The sequence below is a fragment of the Aythya marila genome (genome assembly GCF_965140915.1).
Source record: "Aythya marila genome assembly, chromosome: 3".
NCBI lineage: Eukaryota > Metazoa > Chordata > Aves > Anseriformes > Anatidae > Aythya > Aythya marila.
Window position 1 is genome coordinate 66432314 of NC_139044.1, and position 17070 is coordinate 66449383.

General features: G+C 38.0%; 1 protein-coding gene across 2 annotated transcripts in view; it reads right to left on the bottom strand.

The window, feature by feature from the left end:
• Positions 1-17070, bottom strand: part of USP45 (ubiquitin specific peptidase 45) — a 54798-nt gene that overhangs the window by 9975 nt on the left and 27753 nt on the right. Inside the window, exons 9-12 of one of the 2 annotated variants that reach the window (XM_082755870.1) lie at positions 7110-7197; positions 3281-3362; positions 2247-2338; positions 63-119 (exon numbers count right to left, since the gene is read on the bottom strand). In XM_082755870.1, coding sequence (XP_082611996.1) covers positions 63-119; positions 2247-2338; positions 3281-3362; positions 7110-7197 — 319 coding nt within the window. The remainder of the gene's footprint in view (positions 1-62; positions 120-2246; positions 2339-3280; positions 3363-7109; positions 7198-17070) is intronic. The other variant, XM_082755871.1, reaches the window with a different exon arrangement.

Below are 17070 nucleotides of genomic sequence, written 5' to 3' on the forward strand. Positions count from 1 at the left end.
TCTTAAATGTATGTAAAAGTAATCCACTGGAAACAATATCTATTATATATTCTGTATCTTACCCTCTCCTCTATTATAGGAAGTGAAAGATCAATGAAAGGTTCTTTTACTGTTGAAATCTTGAAGAAAAAGGAAAAAAAGCATATTAAATGCAAAGAATGATATACAGGTTTAGCGCATACCTCCCCTTTTTTTAAATCAAATTATTATCAGAAACTATGCAACATGCTAATTAGTTTCAAGATGCATCAAACTACAATGAAGAACTTCCCACAAGCTTTTTTTTTTTTTTTTTTCCAATTTTAATTTAGCTCTGGTTTTCTTTCTAATACTGCACAAAATTTCAGCACCCAAACAGAAAGGGCAAGGTCATTCATCTAGGCACAAACTAGAAGCACTCTGGTGCTCAGTTTCTGAGAGCTACAGACAGATTTTCAAGTCATGGGGGCCATCTAGAGGGATCACAACTTTTTGGACAGCAGAAGCAGCAAATCCAGTAGAATTGTATAGAAAAACTAATTTTTAAGCATTTCCTGATGCTGGACATATCTGTGCAGGCATTTGATCTTGTACATTGTTCAGCAGCAAGAACTGGTTAATGACAGTTAGATGACAGGGTCTAGCCTGATGCTCCCAGAAAAGATTACATCAGGCTTATTGGTTACAGCCAGAAGTTTTATTAGAAATATTTATAACATAACATAACATACACTAGTAATTGTTAAAATAAAGCCAATTATTGGGGAAAAGAGGCTTTTTTATTTAAAAAAAATAACTTATTGTCTGTTCTACAATTTTATTTTCCCTTCTATAAACCATATAAAATCTAAGCTGAAACTGGAAATATCTGGTAAATCATACCTAAAGACATTCTCTCACAGCACTTCACATCTGCCTTTATGGCTACAACGTCCCGTCCAAGCCTGTTTCTTAAGCTCTCTCCCTTGCCGCTCTCAAACTCCTTCCAAAACTGACTTATCTTACCTCTGGAAAGACTGTGAAAAACAAAGCCTTTAAAAATAACATCATGATGTGCACACAAATTACTGAACACAGTCATGCCCTCAATTACTGTCATTGTTGCCCTTGCCCTTCTCTTGTATTTATGACCCTACCTTCCACCTGTAACATTAGATATGGACTGTAGGGTCCTCTTAGCAAAAAGCTTATGTTTACCTGTTGTGTGAGGGACTCAGCACAATTTAGGTTCCAGTAAAACAATATATTAGATTAAAACTACTTTAACTACGTTGACTCGCTGACTGATGAGCGATATTCAGACTGGGGTTCCTCTAGAGAGTGACTTTGCATGAACAAGCACTAGTCAGAAATACCCTTGCCAATGCAGGCAAAGGTAAGAGACTACTAAACTTGTCCTCATACAGCTACAGCTAGCGAGTCCTGAGTCCTGTGCAGGCAGAATGTAAGTATCCAGCAAAAATAAATGATACACACAAAATACATACTACATCTATTTTGTATATAGCTGAAGTTCTTCATTGATACTAGTAGCACATTGAAGTGTAATCTGCACATCACACACAGGAAAGTTTACCTGGCACTGCAGAATTGTGCTTAAGTACTCTGATTGATTTACTTAATCTCTACAATATGAAATAGAATGTTTTAAACCAAACACAAATGTAGCATTCAATTAAAAATGTCATGCAAATAAGATTTTTTTTCTCTTCCAAAGTTAAAGAAAATGATAAGGATCATGGAAAGCATTTATGATGAAATGTCAGTAATATTAATTATGAAAGGAATATGCTCTTCATTAGAGATATTACGTTAATTCTCAAAAATACTTCAAGAAAAAAATAATTAGTATTTCCCCACTCATATTAATTCAAAGTAAGTAATTCCCAATTTTGAGGTATATCCCAGAAGAGTAGGCAGGAGGATTTATATTTTAAGATAGGTAGGCGTTTCAGAAATATCAAATAAAAATTTAAGTGTAACCCAGATGATTAAAGAATTTGGAACCTCCAGCCCTAAATCAGATGAAAAATGAAGCCCAGTATTTGAATCTGTTTTGAATTCAAATGACCCCCCTCTTCTTACGTTTATGGAGGATAATGCTTTAAAGGCAGAAGTTAAGTCATTTTAAATGAGAAACTTTCAATAGCCTTGCTTTTACAAACAAACAAGTATAAAATTGACAATACAATTTTATACTTTCAAGACAATGTAATCAAACCCGTATGTGATCTATTCCACATCAAACCAAATTCCAAAATACCTACATTTTCACATTCCTCACACATGACAGTGCTAGTCAATTCACCAACAAAGATCCTATCTATGAAGTTCATCTTCACACCCTCTCTTCCATATGCTGAAAAAACATTGCCTTTTTTAAATGTGAAAAATAACAGATCCATGCCACACTATAAGTACAACAAAATTCTAAGATTTATTGTGAAAACAATTTTTATACTTATTCAAAACATGTTGAACACAACATGGTAACTAATATATCATATACTGTATTCCAACATTTTAAAACATCTCGGTTATTTAGTTATACAATCCCCTTATACTTCCCTTCCCCACTTACAGTAACATAATAATCATACAGTAGCTCTCAAGAAGCCTTTAAATAAAATCTGTTGTTTTTTTTTAATGCATAGTATATATATATAGTCTTCAAAACTAAATAATAAAAAACATATAAAACTAACTAAATAAACAGAAAACGAAAAAACAAAAAGCCTGTTCTATGTCTTAACTGTTGCAGATTTAGGAAAGTTAATCAGTATTTAGACTTTAATTAAAGCAAAAAAAAAATAGCTTTTTGCATATACACAGAAGAAAAAAATAATTTTAAACCTATTGTTTTGTGAAAAAAAGAAACCCAAGCATTCTTTTGAACAGCTTCCAATTTTGGCTTTGTAATCATATTTAGAGTGTTCATAGTATCAGTCAGCTGGCAGAAATCATTTTTGCTTCTGGAAAGTGACCGCTCTGAGTGCTACAATAATTGTGGCTATGTAACAAACCCAAATATTCAGCAGACTATTTTAGAAAACAAAATTAAATTTTATGTAGCATTACAGAAGGCATTATTAATGCAGTGGAAGCCTTTATTCTGGATATAAAGTTAGTACATAATAAACTCTCTATACTTTAGATATGCACTAGGTGGCACTAGAATAATACATAATAAAAATATTTTAACCAATACTTTGGGATTGCTGTTTGCAATAGTCAATTTTGAAGAAAATTATATTTAAAAATGTGTGCATTTTATAAACTGATTCAATAAAGCACTGCATACCTTTGACTTTTCTTCTAGTTTCTTCATCTGCTGTCTTAGTTGTTGGATTATTAAAAGCTTTTAAGATACCGGTTTGTATACGCTATAATATTAAAAAAATAATTATTAGGAAGTATTTTAAGTGCAAATATTCTAAAAAATATTAATATACAGTTAGATTTTCTCCCTTCCTATTTCCATAAAAGAAGCATAATTTTAACATTTTAAATCTACTGTCGTCATTCGTTAACACTGTCAAAGCTACACAACCTTAACTTTCGTAAGTAACCATCCCAAAATTTCCTCACTGTAAAGAGGGAGCAGTTGTGCAGAGCATTGGAGAGGTTATCAAAAAATGATGAGATCTTCTGCCAACAAATGCTTTTCATTTCTTCCACAGTTAGGAAAAAAAACAACAACATGCTAACAGAAAAATGGTCTATTACTGACTGACTGGGATACAAAATACTTGAAGGCAGCTAAGTATCTTTCAATAGACAGACTTCAATAGCTATATTAATCCAGTGTTTTTATTACTTCTGCTTATTTTCTAGCATTGTACATTTCAAATGTCAGAAAACCTTAGAAGAGATTTACAAGCTTTTCATGAATCCATGTAAACTTAATCCGCATTTGCCCCCAGAATCCTAACAGTTGCATTTTTGAAAGAAGAATCAGAAGAATGAATTCATGCACATGCGCTGTAGTTGCACCTCAAAATTGGGGTTGCTCAGTTGCAACTGGGATAATGAGGTACTCTTATGAGTTATTTGGATAAATATGCTGGTAACACAATTGCACCTGCTGGTACAAAATGTACCTCAGCCCATCCTGTGATAGACTGTAAAGACGGAAGCAGAGGATTGTATGAGACCCATCACCAGAGAACACTGCAGGATGCCTGACCTGGGTTTTCTTTTCTCCTGGCAAATGTACCTGCTCTCTAGTCCAGAAACTTGATGGTGTGCAAATGATACAACGAAATGTGATACTGAAGTCACAGTTAGAGCAAGGTACCCTTCTAGGAACAAAGGGCGATACCAAACATGGTGCAAGTAACCCTTAACCTGGGTACCAGTAGAAAAAAATGGCAACTTTTGTTTGCAGACAGCGAAGTGCACTTTCAAGCCATCGATTACTGAAGTGTTGATGATGACAGGCAGCTCCGGAGGTTTGGTTTCTAGTTCAGGCACTCATCAGGCTAAGTCACACTCCTACCTTATGAGTATGTGACCTGGCTTGTGAATTAACTCCCACTGCCCTGAGCTCAGCTTTGTTCATCTTAAAGCCAACAATATACTAAAAGGACTAATCAATAGGTAATTCATGAAGTTGAACACCATAAATGGGTTTAGGGCCATAAGCAAGCCTTTTGTTGGGATTAGCGCGTTGAACCATTTATTTAGGTCAAAGAAAGACATAGTCTTTGAATGGGCAGGGTGCTGCCGACAATGGCAGCAGACATTAATCAATTAGCAGCAGGGTTCAGCTACGTCGGGCCCTGGTGTGAAACAATCTCCGGCCCACATTGCTGGATCCAGCAGACAGTATGCCGGTTTTATTGTCGTATCGACAGCCTTTTATCTTAAAAACCCACTTGTGTACATACCCCCCTTTCTAACGCTTTTAATGGGGACGGGAAAAAGTTGAACGCTGCTTTCGGAAAGCTGTTTGCTAAGACGTGAAAACAGGCATCAAGGGCAAACGTGGAGTGCGACTTGTGTGAGTTATGCAACTTGTTATCACTCCTGCCGTGCTTTATGTTATATGAATTTCTCACCAAAACTCTCACGGTTTGGAGAGATGAACGCAGAGGGGGTACCGGCCTGGCACAGAGCCGGCCAGGAGACCTCTGGCAGGTGGAGGACAAAGCGGGCACATCGAGCACGGCTGTCACCCACGCGTGCCTGCTTCGGGGCGCCAAGTTTCAAAGCGGCATGAAGGAGAGATGTTAGGGGCTGTAATCCTTTCTAAAGGATTCTGGTGGCAGACATCCTGCCGGGAGCTCTCCTCGGCTGCAGCCCAGAGGGCGGCGGGGCCGGGCAGCAGGCGTGCGGCTCACAGCTGCGGCGTTCCCAGGGCAGACAAAGCTGCTCCTGCTCCTGCTCTGCTCCTGCCTGCCTGGCACGGCTGGCAGTGCTGAATGGACCATGGGCCTGACACTCTCCGTTTGTCACACCATCTACAGACCCGAAAAACAGAATTAAAAGGGAAAAAAAAAAAAAAAAAAAGACTGAGCTTTTACTAGTCGTGACCCTCGCTGAGCAGCCTGAGGTGATGAAGTCAGTGTTTGTGGTAATGCACCATTATGGGCAAACAGGGGTGAAATTGCACCAAAGGGTGGAACCAACCTTTGCTTGCCTAGTGGTGGGGGTGGCGGGAATACCCTGTTGCCTAAAACACAATTTCAATTCTCAACATGTTCCATTACTCTTTTATGGCAGCTTCAGTAGCTGTCCTGCTCTCTAATAAAACGATTCAAAGGACAAATGAAAATGCAGGTTAACGTGATGATGGCACGTTCACTGATGAAAGAGGAGATTGACTGGAGGGGGATGAGCAGCCAGTCACCAGAGAAGCTTAGTTGCAATGACTCTGCTTTTGGTGAATCCTCAGTTGTGAAGCAAATACAGTTTCCACCTTTTATTGCATGAAAATGAACAAACAACAAAATAAAGTTTCCCTCTCCTGTAAAAAACACGACAACTGCTTGTACTGCAAAGAGAAAGCAGCAGCAGGCACCTACTTCTGTGCCATGCCCAGTTTGACAGGCAGTCTTGTAAGCGAGGCAATGCCAAGGTTTAGCTCTTTCTCTGTAGTTAGTTCTGTTTATGATTAAATATACTGCTGAAAAGACCAACCAATTAATACTCTGCTAGGATGGGGATTCAGGCAGTGCTACTCTGATGCCACGAACTGGGCTCTGATACAGCTTATAACTTGTTTCCAAAAGAGTTCAGTTTAGGATCATTACATGCACCATGTTATTAAATGAGACGGAAGAGGAAGAACACTGGTCAGTGCGATGTTTAAGGGCCTCCTTTTGCCTAGACCCAGAAAAGACTATGTACCAAAATATCATCTGAAAAGAAGGCTCCAAGACTAAGTCAGGCAGATGAAATCTGATATAGTCAAAATAGTTCAAGCAAACAAAAAAACACTTTCTTGTATTCAGCAATGCAGGAGGCAGAAACGATAAAGGGAAAGAAGCATGGAAAAAAACACACAGGGACATTTTTTATATAACTGGTTATACACTTTGCCTTCTTAGCTGTAGATTATAAATAATCATTTTAAATAATGCAGCACCTTACTTATAAAACAAACAGTTTTTCAAACCTTCAAGAGATTATAAGAAACTTTGCCAGATTTTATTTTTGTCCAATTTTTTTTTTACTGAAATAGGTTCCAATGAAAATTGTGGGCAGGCAGGTATGTGCTGCTAATTTCTATCCCCAAACTTTATCCTAAAATGCATTTTGTCAACCAGATCAGAGGATCTCTTCCTACATTCCTGAATCCTCAAAAGGAGCTTTTTTGTCGTCCCCCCCCCTTTTTTTTTTTTTTAATAAATGTAAGCAATACAGACTCCTGAAGTTCTACTTACCACACTCTTTCTACTGCTCCCTGAAACTTTTATTTCAGTCAACCATTTTAAAGACATCAAAATGAACGTTAGTATATCATCTTTCTAAAACGTCATTATTTTTGTCAAGATAACAAAATAGCCACTCTTATTCTATTAAGGACATCTTTAATACACTGGAAACATGAAGAATAGTGTAGTAATGGCTATTAGTTTACCATACAGTCAAGTTCTTTAAATTAAAGACACACACACAGGTGTTACCTTTGTCTCTTCGATCCTCATTGCATCCAGCAAATAGTGTAGAAGCTCCTGGCTGTCCTGTTGCTGGAAACCTTTAAATCGAGGAGCCCTGTGAAAGGAATTTAATTTTACATTTGGAGATACTGTCTACATTAGACTCCTGTTGCTTGCTGGGGTACAAATAGGTGCAATCCCTTTAGGAAACTTCTGGTATGTTTCACCAAGGCTGCACTTTAACCTAGATTAAAGCATTCTGACCCTCTTAGTAATGGCTCGACTTAAATACTGCCTGGCCAGCACAGTTTCACCCACACTAGTGTGTGGCACTTTGTGACACAATACCAGTACTTCTCATCGTCAAACAGACCCACAGAGCAAAGAAAAAGGTTTTCAAAGTGCTTAACCTCTCCAGATATTCCACCCTTCTCTCTACTGAGAAGAAATCTCAGATGTACATGAAACAGTCTGTCTACTATAAAACAGAAGCAGCACAATAATCTGAATTGAAAAAAAAGATTACTGTGAAATGGAAGGGAAGTCACAAGGCTGTGCATCAAAACAAACAAAAACTGCAGGTCAGAATCCGAGTATCTTAACTTCTTATATACAAATATTTTATATATATATATATATATATATATATCTTAACTTCATATATACAAAGTATATATGGCCATCTCCTCAGAACAGCTCCATAGTCGATTATTCCATTAATCTGCAGCTTACTGAACTGAATGAACACTTAATGACTAGGATGCTAAACATTAAAATAACTACCATTACAGAATATTTGAATTTTAAATGGTGTTGCAGGAAGCACGGCCGAAAGCACGACACACACCAGTAGAGTCAGATCATGCTCCAATTTATTGCCCGAATAGCCTAACTTTTATAGTGAACTTAACAGGGGCGGACAGTGTTTCACAGAAGATTATTGGTCAAAAGCACTCAGACAAACAACTACAAGAAAACAACCCCACCTGCAAGAAAACAGCCCCCTTGTGATTAGCAGTCACATAGACCTTGTCCTTGAAGCCAGCTACTGGTAACAATATTTTTCTGAATTCCTCAATTGGGCGATGTGGGAACGCTGTCATGGGAACTTCTCATAGTTGCCCTGGTAGCTTGGTTTGCTCAGCTACAGCAAGCCAAGGGATTTTTGCTGTTTCAAAAAATCCCTCAACAAAATAGTACTAAGAAAACCTAGGAGAAAACGGTAATACTATCATATCTTGATATCTGAAATTTCTGTTGTATTCTATTATACTTTTATTTATACTAAATTTATGCAATTAATATTATAGATTTTGGAGATAAATAAAGAACAAATTTCCATTCTACAAGTATTTATAATGAGAAAAGACAGGGCTTGGGGTGGGTTTTCTTGGTAGGCAGAGTTAATCACTCATATCATCAGGTAAGAGTTACACTTACTTCACAGAAGTTTTAAAAGGACCTTTCACCATCGTGAATCACATCCACCTATCACACTACATCACTCCACACACGCATTCAAATTTCTGTTCTACAGTCTAACAAACTGCAGAACGTCAAACATCACGTCTGAAACTGATGTTAAACCATACAGTGTTACTAAGAGCAAACAAAACACTGCTTCATACCTAGAACAGAAAGAGCCTGAATCCGATGGCACAATCTCTTCAAATGTTTTGACTGACACAATGAATTTGAATACAGATTCCAAAAACTATCAGGTCTGCAAAAACAGGTCATAAATCACATATCTGTTTTTTGTTTTGTTTTGTTTTTTTTTCCCAAAGCTGCTTAAGGGAATTTTATACCCAACTGGTTTTGAGTGAGGAAAAAAAAAAAAAAAAAATGACAGGTTCAAATTTCACGTCTTCTACGCTAATTCAAAGGAACCCTCCTTACCCAGCCATCCTAACAACCAAGTGTATAAAGTATTTTGCTCCCACTGCACACTGAATAAAAAACATCATAAATTTTAGCTTTTTATTGCAATTCCTGAGTGCAGCAAACAAGTTATCTGTATACACCATGGAAGATCATAAAAAATCCACACTGTTACTGTGATTTAATATTGCTATATTTCCTTATCGCCAGGAGTTTATTAATCTGAAGAGTCATCATTAAAAAGAACATCATGATAGCAAGCTCGTTTTCCTCAAGCTAGTTTAGAAAACATGGGATAACGGGGTCCATTCCACCAGAACTTCATAACCATGGGTAAAATCCTTTAAAGCCTCATTTCTGAGCTGGACCTGTAAGCATGGATGGCACATACGCCAGCCCCAAGCCCACCAGGATGGGTTCCTGCAGGGCAGCTCCCTGTGGCCAGCCCCAACACGGCAGCGAGCAGCATCTCGGGCTGAGCATGTGCAGGGGCCTGCAGGAGAAAGTTGCGAGGCTACAGCTCTCCAGCTGTCCTGTGATTTTGTTTGTAGGGTGAGTGACAAGCACTCCTTGTGTAACTGTGCTACAGCCCTCCTTTTTACAATGAAGCTGAACAAAGCGAGGATTTTTTGGTATTTTTTCAGATGCCCACAAGCTAAAAAGCATTTGAGTTACAACTGGAAAAGAAACTGCTTTTGCATAAATAATAATGCCCCCACCTTTTGAATGTCTGATACTGAACGACTGTCTGAAACACCAAGATAATAAGCCCACCTTCTAGAATAATATATACTTACTAGTCAGGTTAAACAGAAAGAGAAATCATCAAAGACTGTGACAGCTACTTAAAAAAAAAGAAGTCAGCACGCTTCCACGCTCTTCATCTCTAGAAACTAGGAGTCTTGAAGGAAAGGATTTACATGTCCTGGGAAACACACATCTGGTGTTGCCCTTGTCCTCTCACTCTCCATCGTCCTTTGAGCAGCTTGTCCTCCTTTATGGTGCCTGGCACCAGCACCTAGAGGCCAGCCAGCTTGCAAGCCAGCCCAAGGATGCAGAAGGCACACTGGCGCTTGCTGGTTATTTGCTGTTACACTTCACAGTGCTGGACAAATGGATACTGAAGCCTCCACAGGAAAGGCAGCTCCTGTAAAAAAGACCACCAGCAGCATCCACATGTCCCTCGTAAGCCAGAAGAGGAAAAGCATCTGTTTCAGACTGTGCTACCACTTACACCAGCGATGTTTTAGTCAACTGCACTGGGTTGATGTTGCATCTGTTTGTAAAACAGGCACTCAGTAGTTACTGTTACTCAAAAGTGCTGACTCCTTTTGTACTGCTTTAAATACACTGTAACTATCATATTCTGCAGGTATGGATTATGTAAAAATTACATGCCTACGAGTATGTGGACAGATACTTAAGGTGTTGTCCTTACTAAGATAACAGCCGGAAGGTTTCAGTCAGCAATTTGGATCTTTGGCTTCCTATAAACCCAAATGAAGACTCTGTAAATATTCACTATTAACATACTCTTATTTACATTAACTATAACTACCGGCCAAACCATGCCTGTGTGTTTACAGACAAGTTACTCCTTTGACCTTTAATTAACATTTTGGACCAACTCATCTAAATTGGGATCCGAAAGGGCTCTTTTGTTTATTTCCAGCAATGCCACCAAATGGCAGCTGTGCCTCCCGCTGCACAGTAAGAAGCAAGCATGCAGGCTTAGCCATGTGCTAAAAACCTTCCAAAATCTAGCACAGGAGACAACTGGCTGTGCAGGGCTCAAACGGGAATTTTATCAAACTGGCAGAGCGGCCAGAAAAACCAACCACTCGCTCGGTTATTCAATTTTATTAAGTGCATCTTGAGCCAGTTTTCATTTTCAGCCACAGATTGCCCGCTCTGACTAACCAGTGCACTGAGCTGTAAATATGTATCAGTATTTTCTCAACACGCAATAATCCTTCTTGCCCAGCCGTGCTCTTGAGCTGTTCTGGGATTCCTGCAGATGAGGTTTCTTTCCTACTAATATACTACAGCTACCCAGGTTTGCTTTGGAAATTGGCACTCAAGGACAGCAGAAATTAGAGGCTACAGTAAGAAAAGGCATCAGACACGCAACGTGCCTACAACAGCGAATCTTAAAGCTGGGCAAGGTGTCAAGCCAGAAGCACGGCAGCCCCAGGCCACGTGCCATGCATGTGGGTGATACAAGGTCTGTTTTGAACCCCTCTCTGGAAGCGCTTTGGGACGTAACTGGAGAAGGAGCTAAGGTGGCCAGGTAGCTAAGGTCAGTGCCTAAAATTAAGTGGAATAAATCTGCACTTGCACATGCAAAACAACATGCTCCCAGTTACAAACACAGTCACTCCACATTTGTGCATTGTATCTACTTCTTAACGATACCCATGGTTAAAAATGACTTAATGGCATAGCTTTATTAGGAAGTTTACTATAAAAACAAAATATTTTTGCACATGCATGTTAACCAAAAAATTAATTTCAAATTCTACAAAAATATCAATAAATTCAAATTTGAAATATTCCTCCAAAGAAATGAAACATTTTGGCTTAATACTATCAACATGCATTTTTTTTGCTTCTTTTAAAATCAAATGTTTTATTTCCAATTAATTTGATTAGAAAAGCCAAGTCATTTCTGAAAAGCACTGAACCTTTCTGGTGGATCCAACATTCACTTTACTTTAAAGGACAATAAATGACATATGTACTTGCATGGCCACGTTTAAGGAATGTACACACACATTTTCATTTTTCAATTTGCTACAACAGTCTTCTCATCTTTTTTTTTTTTTAATTAAATGGCCAGGAATGTGAGATAATTTTTTTTAAACCCATATGCAGAGATCAGTTAAATTCTGATAAACCTACTTATCCACAGTATAATTGTTAATTTTATTTATGAGAAATGTCTTGTTTTCCCAATACAGTGAGAGTTCACAGGCATATTCAGCATACCTCCTCCAATATATGCATATTAATAGCTCCAGTGTATACTGATAGAACAAAATTCTTGCGTCTACCCAAACTGAATCCTTCTACTAATAGCATTTTTGTTGTTGTTGTCACAAAAGCAGGGCCACAGGACTACAAAAGACTATACAGTAAAAAGAAAGAAAAGTGAATATTGACTTGACAAATAAGCAGTCAAGAACTCAATCACAGTTACAGGAGTTGTGATTTTTTTTTGCCCACTGCAGGCACACCAGAGTGAGATTTTCCATGCAAATCAGGAAAAAAGCCCCCCTCCCCCCCTTTTTATTACTGTTCATGGTTTGCAGTATAACCTCCCACAGATAAGCACCATACAATACTCATTTTAAATGACAGTTACTTTCCTAAAAGATATTTCATGGGAAAATAGTTCATCTGCATATTCCACACAGTTTTATTAGCTTAAATGAAAGGGGAAAAAATGAACCCAGCTATAGAAGCTTTCAATGGTTCAGCACTGGTTTCTCTTAATCTTTCATTTTACTAGCACATAGTCCACCTATGAGGGCAAGATTATCTACACTTCTTTGTGCTTGTACTAAATCCTCATCCAGCCTCACCTAAATCTGCATGCTGGGATTTTAAAGGGGTCAGGATGACGGGAATGTAAGTTACCACTTTGAAACTGAAGTGGCAGGGAAAGTGACTTGCAAAGATGCTATGAAAGGTATGAGTCATTTATTTTGACTGACAAATGATGTCTTTGTTAACACATTAATATAGAGCTAATTGGTCATTCATGTCTGTAGCATGCTACATAATTTTACGTAGTTCATGTCTTATAGAAAAAAAATCAGATTAGTAAATTTATTTTCAGGGAAAAGACACAAAAGAAAAATAAAACAACAAGAGGAGTAAGGGAGGGAATTTCATCTCACATAATGCATTTAGTGGAGAATTCCTACATTTACAAACCAGTACCAGCGGGCGGAGGAGGAATTAATCCATGCTGATACGTAGAAATGTGACAACTAAAAGATGTGCGCTCTTGTCTCCTTGAAAACATGCTTCAAGCAAGATCCTTGGCAAAAGTGGGGGGCTTTAAGATGGTTGGTTGAGTTGACCGCTCACAGATGTGCTGACATATGGAAGCCAGTGCCAACGCGATACAACCTGTTGTACAGTGTCAGCAGTATAATGACAGAACAGGTTGAACTCCCGCTAATGGCCATAAGTGGTGAAGGACAACTGTGACATCGACATGCATGCCTCTTATCTATTTCCTCACTACTCTTCTGGAGACAAATTGTAACTGCTTGGCTATCGGTTACAGAACTATTTTTCGTGATGATCTCTCTCATATAATGCTTTTAATAATAAACACTGCACAGTACCATACATTGCTAAAGGGAAAAAAAAAAAAAAAAAAAAAAAAGTCCTCTAAATACTAAAACTTTTAATTCCTATCTTGTATTTAAGGGAAATTAAGTTATGCTTTAGGAGCAAAATTTGGATACAATCACAGTCATTCAATCATTTTGCACAGAGCTAACATAATAGACTGTCTTTAATAAAAATCCTCTTGATGTCATCTCTCTGATAATTACTATCTTTGAGCAGAATACCCTAGAAATACCTAACACCTTGGAAAACTTTATAAACAATTAAGTGCTTGGAAACAGAACGCAGAACATACTATGGGATTTTTTTTCTGGCAGTGCAAAATGCAGAGGAACTCCTTTAATACTGCAGTAAACTCCAGAGAAGCAAAGTAAAATGTTTACTTAATACCAGTTTGAGAAAAGAGATTTTGCCTCTCTGATGACGTTAATTTCTCCTCAAGACCGATCAGTTACCAATAAATAGGTGAAGGGTCATTTTATACAAGTTACAGCAATGCACAGGACTTACCTTTCTCAGTGACACTGTACAGTATCCATTTACTGCCAATGAAGAATAGCTAACTGAAAAGTTGTTCTGCTTGCTTTTCCTAATCTTTATCTCAGACCTGACACAGAGACTTAAACATCCTGCTACCATGAGGTGCTGGGCAGGAATAAACACGGGCTTGCCACACACAGCTCTAACAAACAACAAGAGAAGTGCCTGTCCCATCTTGATGGCACGAACAGACAGGATTTAGCTTTCCTTCTGATTTGCTGGATGATTTCCTTCATCTTTTTCTGCCTCATCTTCCCCAAAAGGAAATAAGACACCATCACTTTCTTGAAATGCACCACCATGCTGACAAATGAGCAAAAAGTACTGGTTCGAAGTAGCTTTCAACAGACGTCACAGGTGACATGCCAGAACAGATCCATTTCCCACTCAGCCTTCAGAGGGAAAATAAGGCTCTTTATACTGAGTAATTGAAATATCTTTTCTTCTTCTGTGGGTATTTCTTCCTGACTACCAGCTGGTAGCTAAGTAAAGGTCTTTCTGCATGAGGTCCAGTATTGCTTCAAAGAAGTTCTCTCTTTATATAGACATTTAATTCTTCTTTCTACCCTTAAGTCTTGATAATATGTTCAAAGGTGCTCTGTGATTGCAAATTCTACAGCTTAGTTATACAGAATGTTAAATAGATTTTTTTCCCCGGCTGTAAATCTGTTGCCTTTCAGTTTCACAGACAGCTCCTTGAACTCTGATGAGGGCAGTTAAATAAGCATAGCTAATTTATCTTCTATCGTTTACTGTGTTCTCTCGCTGTAACGTCTCCCTTTTCATTTCCTCTCCTGTCTGAATTCCTAATATTCAAGTCCCTCTTCACATGAAGTGTTTCTATCTTTGTCGCCTCTCCTTCAAGTTCTGAAGGAGCCTTATCTTGTAATGCTCTGTTCTGGTTAGCGTGGACATTCCAGCTGTGGATACACCTCTGGTGGATCTAATGAAATTACTGGTTTACTTCTTTATTATACCTACAAACAGTGCTTACCAACTTCACCAACACCGCACACTGCAAATACTTCTGCTGTCCAAAATGACATACAGCTCTTCCTCTTGATTGGAAGACATGAACACAAAGCTCAGGAACAAGAGCAGATGATTCCTCCTAATGCGCATGACTTGTATATGCAATTAAGCTAGTTTGAATTCGTAAACCTCGTCCATTCAGTTTTTTGTTGACTTGTTTGGAACTTATGGAAACTGACAAACTGAACTGAAATAGACGGATGCAATCTCTCGAATTCTGCTGCAGGAGATGGTTCGGTCTCCTCTGTCAGAGAGCACCAGAACCTAACACAGCACTGTCGGCACCACGCATGTGGGCACAAAGAGGGACCAAAGTAATTCTTGGCAACTGGTCAAAAAAACATCAACCCGGTGTTTGGCTGCCCTTACCTTGAAATAGCAAAAGTCAAACTGGAAAAATAAGGAAGTTGGAAATCTTTTTTTTTTTAGAAGAGATTTTTCTCTACAGCGGTGTTATTTTAAAAGTATCAAAAGACTCCTAATTAACAAGAAAAATCCTGTCTCCTTCACTTCTTAAAATCTTGTACAACATTGCCTGTCTCCCCTGAGCATTTCTGCTCAGAAGTGATTATGGAATGCTCCAAGCATTTTTCAGGCTTCTCTCCAAAACTAATCTATAGTCCCAACTACCTACAATCTGAATTTTGTCAGTCCCACATAAACCTCTATGTTGAGTTGTACTTTTCTGCATAAAAAACAATTAATACCCCTTGAGAAAAATAAATAAATAAAGAGCTGTATGTATTTTGTGAGACCATCAATAAAATCTTGTTAGGGAAGTATTTTTTCCTGCTTGCTAATGCATCTATATAGTACCATTATAAATAATTATTTGGTGGAGATTTTAAACAGCTTTTCTAACATTCTGTAACTACTTCTTAGATTAATCACTTATATTTGCAAGACTAACTTGCTACACAAATCTAAACTTTCATCCATCAATAAAAATAATCATAACAAATAAGGGAAAGAAAATTTATGTCCTCTTCATACATAAGTGTTGCATTAGTCACTAAGTCTCTTGATAAGTCAGAAGTCTGCAGTCCTAATATTCAGAATAGTGGAAAACAAACAGAAGGGCCCTGTAGCTATGCTCACAATCTGTCCTAGCAAAACATCTGACAGCTGCAACACTAACAAAATTAACAGTGGATGAATTAGTACCAGACGCTAAACAGTTGCTATAGAAAGACTCATCCATTTCTTTTCTTCTTCTCCTCTTCTTCAACCTGGCTACCCCACCACTTGATAAAATTAACACTTGGTATCATTTTTTCTCTTTTGTTATTTTATATAAAAAATGCACCACAAACACCCTTTCATACACAGGATGATGAACTTCACTCGGTGATCTCCCTAGACTCTTAAATACGCAGCTTGCCGTTGAAAGGACTGTGCCCCAGTTCTCTTACTGCTTTTCAGCAGAAAATATGCATCCACTTCCTGAGTGTTTTCACTTACAGGTTGTGGGAATCCACTCTGTCACTGCTGTCAGCTGAAGAAGGAAGCACCTGCTCCTTTTCTTTACAAGTGCCCTGTCCACATCTAGCCACATTCCTAAGTGCCTTCATCTGCTCCTTTCTTGCTTTTCCTTCCTTCCTTGCCTTCTTAGGTTTTCTTTCACTGAGCACTTTTCAAACAATTTGAGTAAGGATGTCCAGTTCAAATATTGGCATTCACACTTACACTGGAACACCTGAAACAAGTAAAGTCTGAAATTTCTACAAGGGAATAATAATAATGATGATAAATACATAAACAACTCCAAACATCAAATTCAAAAGTTATTCCAGTATTGAATTGCAAATAAGGGCAAGTGTCAGGTGTTAAATTATACAGCTACCTTTGCTATATTTTGTGTCAGCTGATCCAATATGAAAACATGTAACCATTCAACTACCAGATTAATAAATAAATAAATAAAACCCAGACATACCAATTTATGTAATAGAGATATATAGATACAGACAGATAAAAAGCTTAAAATACAATTTTCTTCTCTGAGCTTCCAGTGCTTGCCCTGATAGATTTAGATAGCTGGATAGACAAAATTTAAGTTTATATATAAATACCACAGTTATGTCATCAGGGAAAAGACACCATTTTTAAAGGATAAGCCTCCTGCTATAAATAAGAAAAACATTATTAGGAAATCACCGTGTTACTTTTT